Below are 24,041 nucleotides of genomic sequence, written 5' to 3'. Positions count from 1 at the left end.
TGACTGCTTTCACCTAAGCTCAGCTTGAAAATTGTGTATAATTTCAAGTGCCACACAAACATCACCAAGTGTCCCATGATCTTTCCTTTTAAGGGAAGCAAAGCTTAAATAAGCATTGCCCTGGAATTTTTCATCATTCATGGAATATGTAAGAACTAGCTTTCTATAGGTAAAGGTAAAGGTTTCCCTTGACATTAAGTCCAGTCGTGTCCGACTCTAGGGGGTGGTGCCCATCTCCGTTTCAAAGCCGAAGAGCTGGCGTTTGTCTGTAGACACTTCCATGGTCATGTGGCCGGCATGACTAAACGGAACGCCGTTACCTGCCCGCCGAAGCAGTACCTATTAATCTACTCACATTTGCATGTTTTCGAAATGCTAGGTTGGCAGGAGCTGGGACTAGCAACAGGAGCTCACCCCGTCACGTGGATTTGAACCGCCAACCTTCTGATTGGCAAGCTCAGCGGTTTAACCCGCAGCACCACCCCGTCCCTAAGTAAGTAATAGTTAAAAGAATTTAGCTTTTGGAATATATTTACAACTTTACATAATATTGTACTTTAGAATGAAAAGAATCTGATACAGTAATGTAGAGAAAGCTTCTTTTCACTTGATATTAGACCAAAATTTAAAATTACACGGGGAAGATTGGCCAAAGGAAATGTTAGCTAGGAAATCTAAATTAGTTCTGTGTAAAACTATACTGGAAAAATTCAAAGCTACAGGCATATTAATTAAATTTTATATCAAGTAAAACTAAATTCTGTAACCTATATAAAATATGGAAAGGGAGCATCTTTTTATTTACTGGCTTATTAGAATGTGAATTTCCTTGAAGTCATCTCTTGATGTTATCACACATCCATGTGGTTTCCTTTGTAGCAAAACAGAAGTGGTTTGCTACTGACATCTTTTTGGATTTTTCTCTAGCCTAGCTCACAGCCCTGGTATTCTCTGGGGCTCTCCACTAACCAAGCCTGACCCAGCTTCAGAGCCAGACAAGATCAGCCATGTACTACCACTGCCTGATATATGCTTGTGTGAATCTGCATTTAAACATTTACAGACAAGAGCAATGCAGTTCTAAGAGACGCTGACTCTCCAGAATTTGTGCTCTAGAGAAAGCACAAATTCTTTCTCTAGCAGTCCCAAGTCTATGGCTCCTTTCTTGTTCAATGTTCAAATCTTTCCATGTAACTTCTAGTGTCATTCTAGCACTTTCCTTTAGTTGCTTTTTCATCTCCTACCCTCCCTGCCTTTTGGGATCCCTCCCAGTTAACTTAACTTACTCTCCCCACTTGCATAATAGCTGAAGGAAAAATCAATTTCAAATTGTTTTGCATAAGACTTGATCTTTTCTTGCTGTTAGCTTTGCTTCCTAAGCTGGAATGTGCTGCTGCTGCATCATCATCATCATCATCATCATCTTAGTACTAGAGGCTTTATTGTTAGAAACACAATACAAGATGACAATATTTGCTCCCAGCTATTGTGTATATAAGGACTTTACATTTTTCTCACGTATAGTAAAAAACAAACCCTGTCCAAAACTGTTCCTTCTTAAAACAGTCCAAAGGTTACCTGTGAAGTGATCCCTAGGAGCAAAGTTGGTATACACAATATAGAGGACATGCACCCGTACGTACTCACGTATGCCCATCTGGATTTATGGATTCTATTTATACTACTGGAATCACTGGGAGATGGAGAGCTGTGAATGCCTTCTCTAGGCCATAAAATATGAGGTAACAAAAAAAAGTTAATGCCCCTAAATGGTTTATGTTTTAAAAAGCAAACCACACAAAGAAACCCAAATATTTTACTGAAATATGCTTTCTTTTACCATGCAAAATAATTGTAAACTCATTCAAGATTTCTCTTAATGGGAAGCAGTATAAAATGTTTTAGATGAAATATATTCACCCACACGTATGTATACAGATGAGTATACATAGAAAGAAATCTCCTCTGGGCAGTAGACTGGAATGACGCAGTTACCAGGAGATTTCTACAGTTTAACTGTACTTTCTCTAATCTTTTGATATAACAATATTTTGCAGTAACCATTGTAATGTAATGGCTTATGCCAAGGGGAAGAGTGATGAACGTATGTTAATGCCTCCTCTTAATGAGTATACATTGTGGATGAAAGTAGGGAAGTTGTGTAATTTAGTTCCATTTGTATAACACCAAAGCCATTTATAATGATTATAATTTCTCAACTAAAAGCAAACTACTAAAACATTCCAGGTTTCCTAGAACTCTTTGATATATGTATGTAAAAAATCAGGCATGTTTGTTAAATATGTTTAATTTTTTTTAAAAAATAACTAATGGCAAAATAAAATATATACATCACATCATACTGTGTAAACACGCAACATCACTGTACAAAAAATATACATGCAAAATAAAGCGAAACTTCAACTAAAGTAGGAAATAAAATAATTCAGAAGCAAAAAAGTTATGGTTGGTATGAATATACATCCATCCAGTTCTGCTTTTAATTCTTATTTTAAAAGTTTCTGTACAGTTTTACAAAAATAAGAAAAACAAAAGAAAAATAAATAGTTTACAATGGAAGCCACAAACTCTAAAATTATAACCAGATTATAGTTTACGATGGATTGCTATAGCTACTTCGTATGGGATGCCGGCTTGTTTTTCCCCTAATGCTCATTACACAAAGAAACATATGTGACTGAATGTCTAATGCACAGAAAACTGTTAATGTCTGAATATTCCACATATTAATCTTTTTTATTATTTAATAAAGAGCTTGCCATCTGATGTCAGGTTCGGGTCTGTGATTGCTTGATAGCATTTCTTTGAAGAACACAATTTTTGCTCAGTTACTGTAGAAAAAGCAGTAGACAAATCTGAACATTCTATAAAATAGGGATTAATTTTGGGGGGAAAATAATACTTTGGCATTTTGAACAAACCAAACCAAACCAAACCAAACCAAACCAAACCAAACCAAACCAAACCAAACCAAACCAAACTTCAATAAAACATTCCCCATTTTTAAAATCCAGTTTGCTTTTCAGGAGATGAAAATAATTTTACAATCTTTTAAAACCAGCTTGACTTTTTAACAAAGTCCTAAGATAAGCATCAAGTTCAACTAGTTTATGACATATTGATAAACCTTCACCCACCCTGACCCTGGAAATTCCAAGCACAAAGTCATAAAGCTCACCATACTATGAATGTGCTTTTTTTTCTATATATTTATTACAGTTACAACTGAAGTTCTCATAAATAGTTGCATAAAATGTTAAAGCCACAACATTGCACATGATATGAAATAAAATTAAAAAAATCCCAAAGTGAGTGCATTTACAGTATTATCTTCCTGCTGTTTCCTGCTTGATGGTAGAGGTTGGCCTATCTGTTACCAAACTCAGGAGTCCTTTTCTGAGAGGTCCAGCCGAGGCTGACCTGAACTAAAAACCCGCACAGTGGTATACCACCATTTAGGAGGAAGGAAAAGAGGGCAAAAAATAGACACAGATTGAAGGCAGTAATAGTCTATTTACAAGTAAGGCCTACATTTTATCAGAGCAAAATGGTTCATTCTATCTGTATGCAAAAATCTTGAGGTTGGATGCACTTAAAAGCAGAGTCTGATCTCAGTGCACTGCTATGCAAGATATACACAGGCGAGGCAACTGGAAAGCTCTATGTCCAAGTCAAAAATGAAAACAAAAACTAGATGGTCCAAAATGGGCACCATCCAGATGGACAGCCATTCCATTAAATCCTTTTTTGAGTGTCAGTGTCCATATCTTGTCTTTTAACACCAGTGCTTTGATCATAGGCATAGTTCCTTTGTCTAAAATCTTGAAAATTCTAGTTAAGGTCATTCGCAAAATTTCAATTCTCATTTGACTTTTTTTTTTTTTTTAAAAAGGTGTTTTTTTGCAGAAACCTGAATAAAATACTGTTATAAGTGTAATGTTCTTCATTGCCTTTTGCAGAGTACAGTGTTGTAGTCCTCCACCCCAACATAGTTTTACACTGCTAGTCCCAAGTACAATCGTGTGCAGATTTACTTGGAATACATTTTCACACGATGAACATGCTAGCAGCTGATTGGCTTTGTGACTTCTTCACCCCAAATTCAAGTCAACAGCTGATTGGCAGGAGAGCTTCATCCTCAGTTTAACTGACAGATGAAAGAGAATGAGAGAGAACATCGAAGATAGGTTAAACTTTTGGCAAGAGCCTGCTCTGTAAAAAGTTTTTAATGCTACGAATGGGTCGAACATCGTTCTGGTGTTTTCGCCGCTCAATGAATGAAGTCAATCTGGCTATGTCAATGCTGTCAGCACTTTTGGCACTGCCTGGCTGCAGCCATTGCTCCTGGAGGGCCAGTGCAGCAGAAGGACGCTTGCCCGGGTCATCCTGCAATAAGAAACATACAAAATCTTTGGCCTTTTGGCTTACTCCTTTGAAGTAGTCATCTGGGAAGCTAAAGTCTAAGCGACAAATGTTCAGGCAGGTTTCCTCTACACTTTCATCCAAGAAAGGAGACACGCCACTAAGGAGGACATATGTGAGCACTCCAATGCTCCACATATCTGAGGTCAGGGAGACGGGATTTCCAAGGATAATTTCAGGAGCTGCAAATTCTGGGTTCCCAAATAACTGGTGGATATAGTAAGTAGTGTTGAGCTGGACTGCATCTCCAAAGTCAGCCAATCTGATTGTTGCTTTGGCCAAACTCTTATCCACCAGAATGTTTTCAGGCTGGAAAGAAGACAAATTCACAGTTATGTTAAACCAGGCTCCCAAGTTCTAACAGTCTTGCTTTACAATTTTTGCATCATCTGTTTTTGAGGCAAGACAACACTAGCCAATCATGACTATTTTTAAAATGGTAAGCTACAAAAAGACAAGAAAAATCATGCACAGGCATAATAGAACAAAGGCATGTCAACTTGCTGATCATAATGTACATTTAATAAAGTAAAAGTAACATTAAATTTGATACAAGAGATAATTGGGATAGACTCGTCTATAGCTTCTATAATTTAATGGTGCAGGACTGCAGCAATATGCCTGTTGAATGCTTGTTTCTAACCATAGAATGAGATGCCCTCCAGTTAAAATATTCTAAAGCCTCTGAAAACATTTTGATGTCAATGGTTCACTTTCGCTTTGGAAGCGAAAACCCTGTCACCCAGTTCACCTTTAGGTCCAAGTGTACTATTCTGCAATTGTGAAGATAATGTACAGCTTCCAGAATCTCCCGCAGGTACAGCTTGATCTTTCCTTCAGTGAGGTTTCCCCATTGTACAATGTAGTCAAGAAGGCGACCCTGGTTGGCCCTGTGAAAGCATGAGGGTCATGTTAAAAATAAAGTCAACAGCCTGCATTTCACAGATAAAGAGGAACAGGCATCAGTTTCTAAAAAGTGCCATTTTAAAAACAGACCTTCTTGTCTATTAATTATTTCTTAGAATTTGGAGTTCAGTAACCCTTTTCATGTATTGTCATCATGGAAACATGTTTCTGGTTCATGTAGGACATGTAAATCCCCTTTTTAGGTTCTTTATTTTATTATATAAGACAAATTAACAATATGTGTACAATGATATTAACTATGTAATATAACCTCAAAATTGTTGATGCTGGGGAATGAAGGCTTGGGAAGTTACATTATGAACAGAAAAATTCTGAAAAAAATTGTCAAGAATGCTCAAAGGTCATCTTCCTTTTCTCTTTGTCAGAACTCTCCTATCTAATCCAAATGTGACAAACAACACAAAAGAACAATCCATTGCTGCAAATTAAGTATACATTTCTCCCTTCGGTACTATATGACAACTTTTCTAGACAGCCCTGATATCCCAAATATCCACAATTCTTGATACCTTGATAGATTCCAAATATTATGGATACAGCTAAGAAAATACACATCTTTAACACAAAGTGATTGATCCAGAATCATACTAACAATCCTGTTGATTTCAGCCCAAAACGTGGTATAATAGGACAAACTGAAACCATATTAGTTCATGCCCTGATTCCTGAGTTGCATCTCTAATTTCAAAGTGATTGCAACCAATCCTTATTAAATAGTGAGGTATCCAATAAATGAAAACCAGATTGGTGCAGTGGTTAAGGCATCAGGCTAGAAACGGGGAAACTGTGAATTCTAGTCCTGCCATGAATTCTTAGGCACAAAGCCAGCTGGGTGACCTTGGGCCAGTCACCCTCTCTCAGACCTGGGAAGGAGGCAAGGGCAAACCACTTCTGAAAAACCTTGTCAAGAAAACTGCAGGGAATTGTCTAGGCAATCTCCAAGAATCAGACACGATTGGAGTAAAAAAAAAATTCCAATAAATATGAAGCAATTTTTGTTGAATAGCTACATAGATATTACATTATTCCCTGTCACAATAAGCAATGTTCTACAAAGTGCAGAAAAGGAGTAAGAAATATTATGCCAGAAATGACAGCATGAATTTTAAAAAAATATGGAGCTACATCTAGTTTCCATCAATTCCACTTGCTATACCTCTTCATACATTTACATGCTTGTTTCCATCACATCCATTCACTGCACCGCACATTGCCTTTTGTTCTATAAATGTCTTCCCTTCTCTCTTTTTGAGAGGACACCACAATGCAACCACAACTTTCTCCCTTCCTCTTGACCCATTCATTCTACCTTCATGTATTTGTTTTGTGAATCAATCATTGTCTTTATGACCATACCACCTCAGTGTACTTCTTTCATACTGATCACTCTTATCTTGACTCTTTTCTTTATCTTCTTGAGTACCCCATTCCAACTTCATTTAACATTTTTGTTTGTTTTAGGAATGTGAGATGGGTATGTCAGGAAAAACAAAGTGGGCAGAAACATGCTCTTATACACAGCCATTCTAGCTTCTTTTTTTTTTGACAAACATTCATTCCCCACAAGGCCATATACCATTTTAGTAAACTCTCTACCAAAGTACACAAATTCATTCATTTACTCAATTTTTCTCATTTATGTATAATGAATAATTCATTTTCCCTGTCAAACACAACTAGGTTGGTCTCCAAAACATTAATTTTCAAATCCATATTCCATTGCATTATATAATACAATGTTCTCTTCAAATCACTGGGTTTTTAGATGACAATAATGCCATACTAAAATATGCAGATGACACGCAAGTATGCCAATAATGCACAAAAGTACATTCTGTTTTCCAAACACATTAATGTCACCTCAAGCACTTCTTATACCTGTGACCATAAATAATTTTAAAAACCAAGAGGATATCTCACATCCTGGTCTTACTCCCTAAGTGTTGAATCATTTGCTAAACATTCCCTCTATTTTCGTGCATGCTTCCCTTTAATCATATTCTACTTGTTGCAGATAGCAATCAACCTTTTTTGCAAAAAGCATTCCATAATTGAAGCCTATTCATTGTCTGTATCTTTATATTCCCAGATATAATTTGAGGCATTAGGTGAAGGTAACAAAACTGATCTCTGTACAAGCAGGGATCCCAGAACATGTAAACATCTGCCTGATTTGTGGACAGAATCTGAAGTGTTTGACCTCTTTCCAGTATACAGGTAGTCCTCGACTTACGACCACAACTGGGACCGGAACTTCCATCACTAAGCGATGCAGTTAAGTGAGTTGTGCCTGATTTTACAACCTTTTCTGCCATGGTTAAGTGAATCACATGGTCCCCCATTGATTTTGCTTGTTGGGAGCCAGCTGGGAAGGTCACAAATGGCAATCACATGACCCTGGGATGCTGCAACCGCTGTAAATACATGCTGGTTGCCAAACATCCAAATTTTGATCATGTGGCTGTGGGGATGCTGTGACAGTTGTAAGTCATTTTTTTCAACACTGTTGTAACTTTAGACAGCCATTAAACAAATGGTCAAAAGTTGAGGACTACCTGTAGGAAGGAAGCTGATCAATTTGGGTGGCTTTTCCAGAAAATAGTGGATTTCTGGAGAGCAATTACTGGCAGTAGTGGTTAAAGATGATTTCCTGCCTGAAGTGCAACTTTTGTCTCCATCCCTAAACAATGTTGAGGTCCAAAACACCTGCCCAAAATACCAGGTTTGCCTTTACCCATCCTTCCTCATGATGCTGCTTGAAGCAGATGCCATGAGAGGAATATGGCTTATTGTACTTTACAAACAAATTAAGAAAGTTACATACAAAGAATTTGAGATCCATAAAATTATTCTTTGGATATCATATTCCAATGATGGAACAGAATTAGAAATGCCAAAATGTAACATGCTTTTCAGAGATGTATTCAGGTGTATCTATTCTACTCCATTCAAGTTGCATTCATTAAGCAGTAGTCACAGAAACAGGTTTTTCCTTCGTTCTATAACTTTTCCTTGCATTCTTCAGAGGAATATTTCTTTCTCCACCCAATACAGGGTTTATTTACTGCTACATAAACAGTTATGTTTATTTACTGCAGTTTGGGTCAAATCCTGGGTTAACAAACAGCATAAGAAATAACTCCTTTACTCACATTCATTCTTCACTTTATACAGATGGAGAAACAAGAGAAGAAGCCATAGATAACCATAGGCTAACCATAGATTAAGCCATTCTCTCCCTCCATCCAGTCTTAGCCATGGTCCAGTGAAATGTTAAAAAGAGAGATCTTAGAAATCATAAAAGTGTCAGCACACTTTCATCAGCATTTTAATAATGTTCAGTCTTTTTTGTTGTTTATTCGTTTAGTCGCTTCTGACTCTTTGTGACTTCATGGACCAGCCCACGCCAGAGCTTTCTGTCGGTCGTCAACACCCCCAGCTCCCCCAGGGACGAGTCTGTCACCTCTAGAATATCATCTATCCACCTTGCCCTTGGTCGGCCCCTCTTCCTTTTGCCTTCCACTCTCCCTAGCATCAGCATCTTCTCCAGGGTGTCCTGTCTTCTCATTATGTGGCCAAAGTATTTTAGTTTTGCCTTTAATATCATTCCCTCAAGTGAGCAGTCTGGCTTTATTTCCTGGAGGATGGACTGGTTGGATCTTCTTGCAGTCCAAGGCGCACTCAGAATTTTCCTCCAACACCACAGTTCAAAAGCATCGATCTTCCTTCTCTCACCCTTCCTTATGGTCCAGCTCTTGCAGCCATATGTTACTACGGGGAACACCATTGCTTTAACTACGCGGACCTTTGTTGTCAGTGTGATGTCTCTGCTCTTAACTATTTTATCGAGATTGGTCATTGCTCTTCTCCCAAGGATTAAGCGTCTTCTGATTTCCTGACTGCAGTCAGCATCTGCAGTAATCTTCGCACCTAGAAATACAAAGTCTTTCACTGCTTCTACATTTTCTCCCTCTATTTGCCAGTTATCAATCAAGCTGGTTGCCATAATCTTGGTTTTTTTGAGGTTGAGCTGCAAGCCAGCTTTTGCACTTTCTTCTTTCACCTTCATCATAAGGCTCCTCAGTTCCTCTTTGCTTTCAGCCATCAAAGTGGTATCTGCATATCTGAGATTGTTAATGTTTCTTCCAGCGATTTTAACTCCAGCCTTGGATTCCTCAAGCCCAGCATGTTGCATGATGTGTTCTGTGTACAAGTTGAATAGGTAGGGTGAGAGTATACAACCCTGCCGTACTCCTTTCCCAATCTTAAACCAGTCCGTTGTTCCATGGTCTGTTCTTACTGTTGCTACTTGGTCGTTATACAGAGTCTTCAGGAGGCATACAAGATGACTTGGTATCCCCATACCACTAAGAACTTGCCACAATTTGTTATGGTCCACACAGTCAAAGGCTTTAGAATAGTCAATAAAACAGAAATAGATGTTTTTCTGAAACTCCCTGGCTTTTTCCATTATCCAGCGGATATTGGCAATTTGGTCCCTAGTTCCTCTGCCTTTTCTAAACCCAGCTTGTACATCTGGCAATTCTCGCTCCATGAATTGCTGAAGTCTACCTTGCAGGATCTTGAGCATTACCTTACTGGCATGTGAAATGAGTGCCACTGTTCGATAGTTTGAACATTCTTTAGTGTTTCCCTTTTTTGGTATGGGGATATAAGTTGATTTTTTCCAATCTGATGGCCATTCTTGTGTTTTCCAAATTTGCTGACATATAGCATGCGTTACATGTTCAGTCTTACCCCACTGCATAATTTTATTCATCTAAATTTAGCACATTTTGTCATAAAATCCTGTTTAGTATCTCTGCTATACAGAATAGCATAGTTTTGTTATCATTTGCTTCTGGGTTTAAACTTACTGGCAGATAGGGAGAAGAAAGAACAGGCTGGAGAGCAGTAGAGCTAGCCTAAACAAAACTGTAGGAGAATGTTTATCAGTGGATTCTTCTTGAAATAAGGATGAGAAAAGCCCCCCAAAAAATGTCTAAAAATGCTGCTTTCCCTTTGTAGTCAGAAAAATCTATTTCTGTGAGATAGCTGTATCATTCATGATTTCCTCTGTTTTCTTTCAAGCAATAACTGAACCAAAGGTCATATAAATAGAAATATTTAAAACTTTCTATTAAACCATTTATGGCAGAGGATCCTTGATCCTATAACAGAGTTGCTGAAAATCAGAGTACAATAACCCCTTGGTTTAGCAGAATTTGGGCACAATGGACAAAATTTTCATTTGAACTGCAGCCCATTTAATTGTCTGCTAAAACAAGGACAGCAATAATTATGTAAACAACATAAATTGATTCAAATAACAACTTTTGCATTTAATATTTAGTTTTAACAGGCATCCTTCCAAATGTTCTGTTAAATCAAGGCTTTACAATAATACATAGAGCTTAACAGAGATAATATTACATAGTTTGTTCAATGTGAGCTAGCAAAGATGTGTTTCCTAAAAAGCCAACAACATAAATAAAATAAATGTTAAATTATTTTTCCCAGCTATTTTATTTCATTAAGAATCTGGCGGGGAAAAAATATCCACTTTTGTCTTAATGTATCACCACTTTGTGGTAGTGATTTACTAAGAGAAAGGGTTTGACAGACAAGGGTATTGTGAGAATCCAGCCTGCCTCTGACTTAGAAATTGAAACTCCTTCTGAGGCAGAGGAGGAAACAGAAACTTACCAGGCTGAAACAGGGAAAGTGAAACCTGGGGATGAGTCAGCAGTGCGGGAAGAGTCAAAGGCGCTGATTGGCCAAGACTCGAAGGAGGATTTGAATCCTCCAATCAGCACACGCCAACAACTGGCAGTGTTCCGCTGCCAGTCTGTTTCAAGTGGTATTCTAGTTCGAGATCTGCTAACTTCAACTTCAGCTTCTCCCAGCCTTCCAGTCTCTGTTGGCAAGTCCTGTTTTCCTGCCTTGCTGGTGTCTCCTGCAATCTTGCCTGTTTCCTTGTTGCTACCCAGTTGGTCTTGATTGAACCAGTTCTTTCTTGATTCTAAGCACTTATTTATTGTAAGTAGTTATTTAATAAAGAGTATTTTTGATATTTAATCTGCCTGGCCACCTCTAAGTCTGAACAGGACAGACTGTCTCTGGCCAGAGGAAGCAGCCAGCGTGGACAACATGCAGTTGGTGCAGCAAGTCGCCCTGCTGACTGCCCAACTAAATCATCTACAGAACCAACCACCTGCTGCCGCCACAGCCGCAGCTCCTCGATATAAGTGTACAGTTGCTTCACTGGAGAAATTTGATGGGACATTAAAGACTTCCCAACTTTTTTTGCAGAACGTCAATTATATTTGAGTCTTTGAGCCAGGGCCGCAACTGGGGGGGGCCAAGCGGGGCATGTGCTCCGGGTACCGTGCTGGGGAGGCCCCAAAATGAGCATAGGGGGCGCCAAAATGAGTGCTTGGGAGTCGCCAAAATGGGCATGGAATCCATGTTTGTCCCAGGTGACAGAGACCCTAGTTGTAGGCCTGCTTCAAGCAGAGGATTTCCCGACGGATCGTCACAAGGTCAGGTTCATCATCAGTCACCTTTCAGGATCAGCAGCCAAATGGGCTTCCCCTCTTATTACGCAACCAAATCCTTTGCTTGATAATTTTGACGGTTTCTACCGGCAACTAAGGATGATATTCGAAGATCCAGTCAAGATTTAAACTACCAGTAGACAACTGCACAAACTGAGGCAGGGAAGGTGACCCGTGGCTGAATACATCAACGATTTCCACATACTCGCCCAGGACTTTACATGGAATGATGATGCGTTGCTGGATCAATTCCAACAAGGTCTGTAGGTGGAAATCTTAGATGAACTTACGAACATGGACTATCCTTCTTTGTCACCTGCTCTTATGCAGCTATGTCTAAAAATTGATGGGTGTTGCCCGGCAAAACAGAAAGTACAGCCACCATTGGGAGACTGGTCTCACCCAACTTAGAGGGGCAGTTAGGTTGGACTAAATCTGCTTCAACAAAATCCAGCTGCCCCAGATCCCTTCTTCCAGGCATTTTGTCTTGGAAGTGTCCTTGCATCTACCTCAAGATTCGGATATCCAAGCTCACGCCATGATTGATTCTGGAGCCACCATGAATTCCACGGACCTTGAATTCACTAGCCAATGGGGAATTCCCCAGAAGCCTATTCATCCTCCTCTGCTCATAGAGAGCATAGATGGTCATCTGTTGCATTTCGGACCTGTTTCCAGTGCAACCGCTGGTCTAGTTATATGCAATGGAAATCATTCCAAAGATATTGAATTTCTCCTTGCTGCCACCGCCCAGTGCCCTATAGTGTTGGGAATGGAGTGGTTGAAAGATCACGAGCCCCATGTAGAGTGGGCAAGGACTGTAATTTCATTTCCAAGTCCATGATGCTCCTCTCAGCTCTCTAGTACCTTGGCGTCCAATTGAATACAACCTTCAAATTCCTTGATTCTGCCCCAGCTGCAAGATTTTGCAGATGTTTTTGACGAGGAGGCAGATCAATTGCCACCTCATTACCTGTACAACTGTATCATCGACCTGATTCAAGGTGCCAAACTCCTGACAGGAAGGATTTACTCATTGTCAGAACCAGAAAGAGCCATCTTGAGAATTCTTAGATACTAACCTGAAAAAAGGGTTCATTCAACCCTCCACCTCTCCATTGCCTGCCCCAGTCCTCTTCCTTAAGAAGAAATCTGGTGAGCTGAGTCTCTGCTGCGACTATCATTTAAATGAAATCACTGTCAAGATCCGGTACCCGGCGCCCTTGATATTGGAACTATTAGAGAGAATAAAGGGGGCCTGGGTCTTTACTAAGTTGGACCTATGTGGGGCCTACAACCTCATATGAATAAAGAGAGGTGACGAATGGAAGACTGCATTTCGCACCCAGTACAGACAATATGAATACACAGTCATGCCCTTTGGATTGTCGAACACTCCTGGTGTGTTTATGCACTTCATGAACGACGTGTCTTGAGATCTGCTATATAGAAATCTAATCATCTACCTAGACGACATCCTGATCTTCTCTTCTTCCTTGTCAGAACATTATCAACATGTACATGCAGTTCTGCAATGCCTTCGAGCGAATCACCTGTATGCAAAACTGGAGAAATGCCAATTTGCCAAAGACACCATAGATTTCTTAGGACATCGAATCTCTCATGCCAGACTGGCAATGGAGCCAGAAAAATTTGAGGCCTTGTAATCCTGGCAATCTCCTTGCAGGGCCAAGGACATTCAGAGATCGTTGTGGTTTGCGAACTATTATAGAACTTTTATTCCTCAGTTTGCGAAGCTTATGGCTCCACTCTTGGACCTGCTCAGAAAGAGATCCCGATTTCATTGAGGTGAAGTTGAAAAACAGGCCTTTCAATGACTCAAGGCCGCCTTCCTGACCCAGCTTATTCTCAGACATCCTGATCCAAACCAACCCTTCTTTGTAAAAATGGATGCTTCTGAGGTAGCGATGGGAGCCACTCTCTTGCAAAAAGATGCCAAGACTGGCATCTTGTGCCCCTGTGCATACTACTCATGAAAACTATTGCAGGTGGAAGGGGCTTATACCATATTGGAAAAGAAACTATTGGCCATTAAAGTCACGTTTGAAGTGTGGCGGCATCACCTTGAGGGAGCTCAACATGTTGAAGAGGTGAGAACCGATCACTGAAACTTAGAGCATTTAAAGACAGCATGGAACTTGAATCAGTGCCAAATTCATTGGTCGTTCTTTTTGTGATTTAAATTCCAAGTCATGTACATTCCTCATGGGCAAAATCAAAGAGCTGATGCTTTATCTAGAAAACCTGAGTATGAAAGGGATGCTCTCCCTCTGCCTCCTCATCCTGTAATTCCTGTGGAGAAATTCGCAACAACTCAGCTGGTGGAGATTTGCTCCAACAACTCCAGAAGCAGCAGCAGAACGACCCCTTTGTGAAGAAAAAAAGGAAAGAGTTAATACAATTTCCAGCAGAACAAGCAGCATTATGGAATTGGAACCATGAACTGCTATGCTTCCAAGGCCGATACTATGTTAGTGAAAGAATGTTTTGTTGGTGCCATGATAACCCTGCCGCAGGCCATTTTGGATTTTTCAAGTCTTTGAATCTCTTGTCTTGGGAATTTTGGTGGCCTTGCATGTTACATGATGTACAACAGTATGTCCTTTCCTGTCCAGAATGTTGGAGGGCAAAGAATCAGACGGGTAAGCCTTCGGGACTTCGCATGCTGCTCTCAACGCCAGAGAAACCTTGGGAGGCGATATCAATGGATTTTATAACTGATTTTCCAAGATCCCATGGAGCCACAGCTATCCTTGTTGTCACAGATATTTTATTCAAAATGGCAAATGTTATTGCCTGTCCAGGACTACCTACAGAACAAGAAACCGCACAATTATATATACAAAACATTTTTTGCTTACATGGACTGGCCAATCGAAAAATAACTGCCTGCGGCACACAGTTTAAGCAAAATTTTAGAAGGCGCTTCTTCAAAACTTAAAGATACAAGGAAATCTTTCATCTTCTCACCACCCCCAATCAGATAGAGAGACTGAATGTGTTAATGCCACCTTAGAACAGTACTTAAGGTGTTACGTCAACTATCAGCAGGACAACTGGTTCGAGCTTTTGGCCCTCACCAAATTCACTTATAATAATGCAGTACATTCCTCAACTAAGACCACACCTTTTATGGCCACTTATGGTTTCCATCCTCGCCTATTTTCCCTAGAACCACCACAGTCGTTGGTTCCTGCCTCCGACTGATTCATAGAAGAGCTCCAAGCCTGTCATCAGATATTGCGGAATCAGCTGGATCAAGCCAAGGATAATTATAAAAGATTCGCTGATCACCACCAGAAAGAGGGCAGTAGATTGGCAGTAGGGGATTACATTTGGCTATCGACTCGAAATCTACGTTCAGTGTGCCCTTCAAAGAAATTAGATCACCAGTTTGTGGGGCCATTTCTCACTGAAACAATCATCAATCATGTGGCTTTTCGTCTTACTTTACCCAGACACATGATTGATGATTGTTTCAGGGGGAAATGTTTCATCGGTCATTGTTAGTTCCTGCCACACCCCCGAGCCCATTGAGAACATACAAGCCTGCTCCACCACCTGTACATATTAATGGGGAACTGGAGTATGAAGTCTCTTGGATTCTAGATTCTTGAAAGAGGCGTGGGAAGCTCCAATACCTTGTCAAATGGAAGGGATATGGTTCTGAGGAGAATTCTTGGGAGTCGGCTTCTGATGTACATGCTCCAAAGCAAGTCGCTCAGTTTCATTCACGTTACAGCCTGAAACCAGCCCCCAAAACTGTGAGGGAAGGGGATCAGAATCCAGCCTGCCTCTGACTCAGAAATCGAAACTCCTTCTGAGTCAGAGGAGGAAACAGAAACTTACCGAGCTGAAACCAGGAAAGCAAAACCTGGGGATGAGTCAGCAGTGCGGGAAAAGTCAAAGGTGCTGATTGGACAAGACTCGGAGGATCTGAATCCTCCAATCAGCGCGTGCCAACAATGGGCAGAAAAGCACATTAAGGAGAAGGCAGCCCTATTGGCTGCAGAACAGTCCAGGCGTGCAAAGGATTGGCATAAAAGGCAGACGCGCGAAGAGCAAGCTGCCAGAGACAACCGATCCTACAAGCCTGCAGCATCTGCAGAAGAGTCCTTACCAGCGTCAGAGACAGCGTCTGTTACCGAAGAGGAATCAACGCCAGCGTTCTCCACGGGAGAAGACTTGAATCCTGCTTCTGCTGCTACCCTGGATCTTCTCGCTGAACTCAGCAACCACAGTCTCACGTCCAGCCTCGGATCTTCACGTTCACCTTGTGCACGTTCCAGGCACACTCCTCACCCCGTTTTGAGTTTTCAGCCATGCTCAGAGTCTCCAGTCCAGCCTTGTCATGCCTCCAGCTCGCAATCTCACCCTGAGCCTTTGGTGAAGCCTTGCAACGTTTCTAGACCGCTGCTTAGCTCCAGGTCTCCTGTGCAGCTTCAGTGTGCCTTTGACCTCCAGTCTCGCAGTGAATCTTCGGCCCAGCGCTTTGAGTGCTCGACCTTGTTCAGGAGTTTCACACCTATCTGATTGTGAACCTGAATTGCTGCCCAGTCCAGGGCTTCCAGCCAAGTCCAGCCTTGTTCTGAGTTTCCAGTTGTGCTCCGAGTTCCTAGTCCCGAGTATTCAGCCTAGTTCAGAGCCTCCAGTTGAGTCCAGCCTTGCTCCGAGTTCCTAGTCCAGCGTACCCAGCCTAGTCCAGGGCTTCCAGCTGAGTCCAGCCTTGTTCTGAGTTTCCAGTCATGCTCCGAGTCTTCAGTCCTCAGTTTCCAGTCTAGACTGAGTCATTGAGTCTAGTCCAGTATGGTCCTTAGAACCCAGAGGTGTCCAGTGGGCTCTAGCCCCACTCAGTGTTCTGGTGCCAGTCTGTTTTGAGTGGTATTCCAGTTCAAGATCCATTGACTTCAGCTTCAGTGGCGTCTCACACTTCAGCTTCTCCCAGCCTTCCAGTCTCCATTGGTGAGTCCTACTCTTCTGCCTTGCTGCTGTCTCCTTCTGCAATCTTGTCCGTTTCCTTGTTGCTGCCCAGTTGGTCTTGATTGAACCAGTTCTTTCTTGATTCTAAGCACTTATTTATTGTAAATAGTTATTTAATAAAGAGTATTTTTGGTATTTAATCTGCCTGGCCGCCTCTAAGTCTGAACAGGACAGGTGTATGCTGACATTTTATTTATTGCAGGGATTTGTTAACCAAGTTTTATGGTTTATATCATGTCATCTGATCTCAAAATTACTTACAAGGCAAATCAGAAGATCAGCATTTGCAGATACATTAATACATTTGAAAGAGGCACTGTTTTCTCTCTATCATACAGACTTAGTGGTGGTCATCTTATCTTACCTCCCACTGTCATCTTTCTTTTCTTCACACTGAACACCTGACTACATTATTGAATGAACTTTATCATCCATCCATCCATCACACAATGAGAATACAAAGAGAATGTTTGAAATAAAGTATCACTGTAAAAATATTGACCTCCCCCATTCCTTGAATTCTAAAGGGAATTAGGGCATCATTCATCCTTTGATTACTGTACTTTGAAAGTGCCTTTCCGACTGCTCTTGGAACAAACTTAGTAAAGTACAAAATCCTATGTAGTGCTACCCAAAAACATTATGGCAGCAATTTTTGATTCAGACAACACACCAAACCCCAAAGTTTGGTTAGAGAATTCAGAATGATGGTGGTAAAATGGCCATGTACCATAATAATCCAGACTTTTTAGCTTAGCATGTCATGCAAACATATGCTTTGCTCTAGTTACTTTGGTCTAGAAAAGATAAGTGTTTCAGTACTCAGAAGGGCAGGAGTTATAAATATTTTAGAAATTATGTTATGGGATCATTATCCAACCTCAAAGAAAGTTCACAGTGATCTTCCAAATAGGGAGTTTACATGGCACTGTCCAGTTTCTCTGTAGGTTCTGGACTAGATGTGGTACACCCAGGCTGTCATGAAACTATAAGAAATGTAAATTTAAAACTAATCAAAGATATTAGAAAAGAGCAAAATATCTGAATTAAGTAACTAAGAGATTACACACATTTCTAACACCAAGATGTAACTGGTGGAAGTCTCAAAGGTATCAAGAAGGCCAACAAGCTGAGGGTGTTGGAGATTCTGCATAATTCCAAGTTCACGGGTGACCTGATCTCGTTTCATCAATTTCTTATTTACGAATTTAGCGGCTACTTCTCGCTTGGTTCCCTTTTGATCATATCTCTTAATGACAGAAAACCTGCCCCTAGGAAAAAAAGGTGAGAAGAACAAAGTCAACAAGGAATACCTGAAACCTAGGTCAATTTTCATATGTCACTATCTACATACATATGTAAACCTGACCATGAACTATTAAGAAAAACAAAATGTTTTTAAATGTCCCAGAAATATTTACACATGCCAATTCAAACAAAGCAATGCTAAATGCTTTTTCAATAATAGTCTGAATTAATACTAATTGTACTAAAGTATCCCTTGATCTTGGATGTCATCTAGAAATCAAGTATGTAAATAGGAAAGACATCCACCCACCTTTTATTGAAGCATGGTAATTATTTTCAGATGTAAGGGCAATTAAAAAACACAATGAAATCCTGTGAGTGCACACTTTGTCCAAATATTCTCAGAATTCAGCAAATTTTCTTGAACTGTGAGTTTTCAGAATGCCACAGAAACCACTTCCCAACCTCCAGAGAACAGTAATGACTGAATTACATGATATCTTGCCAGATTAATTGTACTAGAGGAAACTATTCCACAGACTTCACTAGCAGTATAAGGATTAGATCTTAGTCAACTTGCATTAACTAGTTTAAAATTAGCAGATTTGTTCAATCTTATAGTGCAAACGGCTCTCAAAGAATCTGATTCCTGTATATCTATGTGAATTAGTGTGAAGCAAGTTCATTTACACATACATAAACACACATTTCTGTCTTTCTATACACACACTCAATGTTTATAGTGGGAAGCACTGGTTGATCATACCTGCCAAGCTCAGCCACTTCACTATACAGGGAATCAAAGTTATCCTTCCAGGTTACCATGATCCCATCGCTTCCAGGACCTGAAAAAAAGGGGGAAAAAACCCTCTTTCATTAAGCAGGTTATATACAAAATGTGTAACTTTTATCTCATATTATGGTATCATACATATGAACCTACCTAAAACTCGCAGACTAGCCGAGGTGGAAATTGAACCCATATCATTTGCAGCTATACATGTGTATATACCATCATCTTCTGTGGTCACACCAATGATTTTCAGATATGCTTCTCCTAAATCACTGCAAAATATCATAAATTGTAAGCATGTGAGACATTACCTATTTATGTCTAAGATTATTAATATTGTTAATACTTGGTATATCAAATTTGCTCTGCTTTAGTCCCTTTCAACTGATAATGAAGCAAAGAAATGGATTACTAAAACTGAAATCTGTTATCCTTTTGATTGGGAACCAGGATGAGTCCCTGGTTGTCTGAAAGTCCCTTGGATAATTGGAGGAAAGGATAGGTTGAATAATGTAATAAACTGAACTAAAAGAAGGAAGAGGAGGTACAGCACAATCAGACTTGCAAGATTGTGTTATTATAGCCAGTCTCAATAGAAGTAGTTGTAGCTTTCCTGTGAAGTTGATTTGCTGGTCTGGTCTACACAGTGGGGCTGACAGTCACTTACTTTGCTTTTCTTTCTTCAGCTGCCCATGATATTGTACAAATGTCTGGGTACACATTGGACCTACAAACAGTCTATGAAATAAAAATGGCGGATGTCTGGAGACAGCCCTTGACTTTGAAACACTGAGCATTCTTCCAATAATAAAATTCTTTAAAAAGTGAATAATAGTTAAATAAATAAATGAGAAAAGTGATGTTATGGGGTGTGCGCCTATAGATGTAGTTGTGCCAATGGGCGCAACACTGAAGGAACTAGGGTGGGGATAGGCAAGGAATTCATTATATTTGCTTACTCTTCCCTACACTTGCAATCTCCCTCCAATATGGTACAAGTATGCCATTAAAAGAAGTCCAGTACCTGCATGAGATGCTGTAATGGCTACCATTGCTCAATGTGTTATGATCAGGACCTTTCCAAGTTACTGAAGCTTTGGGACGACCACAGACCTTACAGTTAAGAATGACAGTCTCTCCTGTCTCACACGTCATCTCACTTAATGGTATTATAAATTCTGGGGGAACTGTGAGAGAAGGAAATTGTTGCCATTAAAAAGGAAAAAAACAGTATCTTGTTGATAACTTTATATTCATGCATTTATGGGGTGATATATGTTATATATGCTACTTCTGCATCACAGCTGAAACAAAATATGATTGTAAACATCATGTTTACTCATACATTTATGCCCCACCATTCCATTCACTGAATGTTGAATATACACTTCTCTTTGAATGCATGTCTGCCTCTCCCTCCAGAATGTTCCACAGCTTGCACACTTAACTCACAGCAGGTTGCACACTTTCCTCATCGAGAAATACCTTACAGCGATTTGAACTTAAGATTGTCCCTAGCCTTGGAAGTGCATTTCTCTAAACAAGGTGGGGGCAGGGGGAAGGGGCAATGCATAAGCCTGAAGCTTTCTTCCAGTATTTTCTAAGGAAACCACAAGAATAAAATCCAAAGAGGCCAAAAGATACATCCTTCAATGTCATCCTTCCTTTGATGTTTGTTTCTTTTTCAAGAAGGAAGAAAAGAAGTGTGAATATTGGACAACATGGGCACCATAGGAAGCAGGATGCGTATTAGAATCTTGACAAGCAAGACTCCATAAAATAGAAATGCAGCATAACAAAACTAAAACTAGATTGAGAACCTTTAAGGCAATTTATGTATCAATATATGAATAATATATAAAGCAGTGAGGCTGTATCGGTAGTGCAACAGATAGAAGAGAGCCAGAAACTCTTTATCTGTTGTGTTACTCTTCTTCTGATACAGGCAAAACGTGGAAACATTTAAAAATATTTTCCTTCAACTGCTATTTGAAGTAATCCATTCTACTCTTCTCCCCCCGTCATGCTGTGCTGCCTCATCCTGGTGGAGGGATGAGCAAAGAACATCAAGAGTGCATGCCAAGAGTGTATATTCCCAGCCGGGTCACCCAAGGCGTGAAGGTCATCTCAACCGCCAGCTAAAGCAAGCAGGCAGGCACCTATATGGGGCAGCAGCAAGATTGGAAGATGGCGAAGGCAGATCACTTTAGTGACAATGGCAAAGGCATCAATTCATACCACGTGGGAGAAGGCAATGGTAAACCACTCCTGTATTTTTACCAAGACAACCACATGGATAGAAAATATAAATACTGACAATGGAGATATTGAAGTGGTGAATGGCTTCTGCTTTTTAGAATCAACGGTCTACAGTAAAGGAAAAAGCAGTCAAGAAATATACTGCAGCTAGGACTTGGTACAGTAGCTGTGAAGGCCTTGGAAAAGATTGACTATGCTGTGATGTGTCTACATCTATAAAGGTTGGAATGATGCAGGTCAGGGAATTCCCTGTGACACTCCATGGAAGTAAAAGTTGGGCTCTGAAGAAGCAGGACAGGAAGAGTATGAATGCTTTTGAACTTTGATACTGGAGAAAATTCCTGAATATACCATAGGAAAACAAACCAGCCAGGAAAACAAACAAATGGATCATCAAACAAATCAACCCAGAGTTCTCAATTGACCAGGCTCAAATTATCCTACTTCGGACACATTATGTGAAGGCCTAGCTCTCTGGAGAAGGCTCTAATCCTGGGAAAGGTAGAAGGAAGTAGAAGAAGAAGAAGAAGAAGAAGACACCCAGCAGCAAGAGGGATAGACTCGGTTACAGCGGTGATGAGTGTACTGTTAGAAGACCTGAAAGACCAAGTTAGGAACAGATCATCACGGAAAAAATCTATATGGTTGCTAAGATGCAGCAGTGATGAGTGTACCCTTAGAAGACTTGAAAGACTAGGTTAGAAACAAATAATCCTGGAGAAAATCTGTCTATGTAGTCGCTAAGAGTCAACAATGACTTGATGGTACATGATCAATCATCAATTAATTCAACTCTGCTATTTTACAAAGATACCAAAAAAATTTAGCAACAATATATTTTAGTGTAACATGGCATGATCCACCAATTTGGATTCTATTCAGCATTGCTGAGTAATATACTGAATATGTAAATTTCTCTTCAGGTTTTCAGCTGCATCTGTGCAAGTGGGTAAAAAAGAAGTGATGCATGTTCCATCCTCCAGCCACTGTAAAGCTCTCCATACATTCATCTAATAGCATTAATCATTCTTATTGCATACTTTTATTTAACAAAACTGTATGTATAAGAAAGATGTATACAAAAAGTTATATATTTAGGAAAGTGGCAAAAATGATATTACATATTATAGCTAGTTGCATTTCAAAACAGGCTATATGAATATACTAGTATATACACTTATTGTATATGTGCTCAAAAAGTATGTTAGACAGTTCTGTAAAAATCAGTGTACATTATGCAAATTGACTGTTTCTTAGAGAAAGATATATACAAGATGCATACAACATTTGTATACTATGGAAAACTGCATAGCAAACAGGTGCAGACTTTTTGCAGAAAAAAATTAGTTTGGTCCATCTTCTTTTTCTTCTTCTTTTTGTTAATAGTTCTGCATGTACTCTTTTTTTGTTAATTAGTTTGAGATAATGTTTTTTAAAAATGTAAACCATTAAAAACTGCATAGTAAATGAATGCACGTGAATGACATGGAGAAGATTTTGAGTGATCTGCTCATCCTTAATAGAATACAGAAACTGGTCTAAAAGGATTATATCTGTAGATTAAGTAATGTTTGCAATGACACAGAAGCTACTTGTCTGATTGCTTAATAGACAACAGTAGCATTTTTATGTCTTTTAGACATGAATTCTTCCTCTTAGAATAATGTGTAACACTGTTTAAAAATATTTTTTCATGAAACTGCAATTTTACACTTAATCTCAACTTACCATCATAAATATAGTTGGGGTTGAGAAGCTGAAAAGGAGAAGAATAGAATTAGCATACCACAAATTTTCCCAGGATGTTCTTAAGAACAAAAAAGTTAAAAATTATAGCAAGCCAAGAATCTAAAACAATACCCCTCAACTTAAGACACTAGCCTTTGGTTAGCTGTTCAATTTATACTGTATGCACCTTGAGTATCAGCACAGCCAAGTACTTAACTTGAACATGTTTGTTCATGAACCCAAATGAAAATTTCTCCAAGGTATTGTTATAAATCCAAATATCTATGCAGTTGTAATGCAACCTTTTACAAATTATATTTGATTGGATACCCTCTCAGTTTATATTCTGGAAGAAAGAAGGGACTGATAGAAAGGGATTTGGAAGGTATGGGTGGAAAATGGAACTGAAAGAAGTCTTAGCCCTGGAGTCTTAGCCCTAGGAAAGTCTCCATCTATCAGAGTAACAGGTTTAGTAATATATATTAAGTGCATTGAAGGCAGGGATTGATAGCCCACAGGTATGCGGTAATATTAAGGGAAGCTGCTTACAATCCACTATAAATTCTTTAAAACAAATTATTGTTTGTTTCATTAAATATTAACAAGGTGACTATCCTGTTCTGTATCTCCCCATATTTCACATGGTCACATTAACTTAGATACATATAAAAATATAGGAGAGAAAAAAAGAAAAGAAGGTGGTTTAGTGATGACAGCAAAACCAATAATATTTTAGAGATGTCCCTCGATTACTGGGATTACAATTAATTTTGAAGAAACAGACAAATAAAAAAGGAACCCCAAAGCAGAGAAGGAACGTGGCACCAATCATCCCAAATTCACTCAACTGAACATTAAAAACCAGTGGAGGGATATTCATGAAATCAAAATCAAGAGCTGCTATTTGAAGCTATAAATTCTTAATCATTACCATAAAAAAAAATCATTGTGGCTTACCAGCGCAGTATTACAATTTTCTCTTTCCTTACCAGTATCATTTCAGGCACCCTATCTGACAGGATCAGCACCTTTAAGAGCCTCTGCCTCTTTCTTCCCAAATAGGAATGGAAGTATATCCAAGGGAT

General features: G+C 39.6%; 1 protein-coding gene across 1 annotated transcript in view; it reads right to left on the bottom strand.

Moving 5' to 3' along the window:
- Positions 1-2,292: 2,292 nt before the first annotated feature.
- The window catches only part of TRIO (trio Rho guanine nucleotide exchange factor), a 268,321-nt gene continuing 246,572 nt past the window's right edge, over positions 2,293-24,041 (bottom strand). The window contains exons 51-57 of the mRNA XM_063298754.1: positions 22,957-22,984; positions 19,994-20,156; positions 19,120-19,241; positions 18,943-19,021; positions 17,999-18,199; positions 5,195-5,333; positions 2,293-4,752 (exon numbers count right to left, since the gene is read on the bottom strand). Of these exons, the coding sequence (XP_063154824.1) occupies positions 4,210-4,752; positions 5,195-5,333; positions 17,999-18,199; positions 18,943-19,021; positions 19,120-19,241; positions 19,994-20,156; positions 22,957-22,984 (1,275 nt within the window). The 3' untranslated portion in view covers positions 2,293-4,209. The remainder of the gene's footprint in view (positions 4,753-5,194; positions 5,334-17,998; positions 18,200-18,942; positions 19,022-19,119; positions 19,242-19,993; positions 20,157-22,956; positions 22,985-24,041) is intronic.

This window comes from Candoia aspera, chromosome 3, assembly GCF_035149785.1.
Source record: "Candoia aspera isolate rCanAsp1 chromosome 3, rCanAsp1.hap2, whole genome shotgun sequence".
NCBI classification, from domain to species: Eukaryota; Metazoa; Chordata; class Lepidosauria; order Squamata; family Boidae; genus Candoia; species Candoia aspera.
The sequence above is the reverse complement of the archived record's forward strand: the minus strand, read 5'-3'. Positions and strand labels throughout refer to the sequence as shown.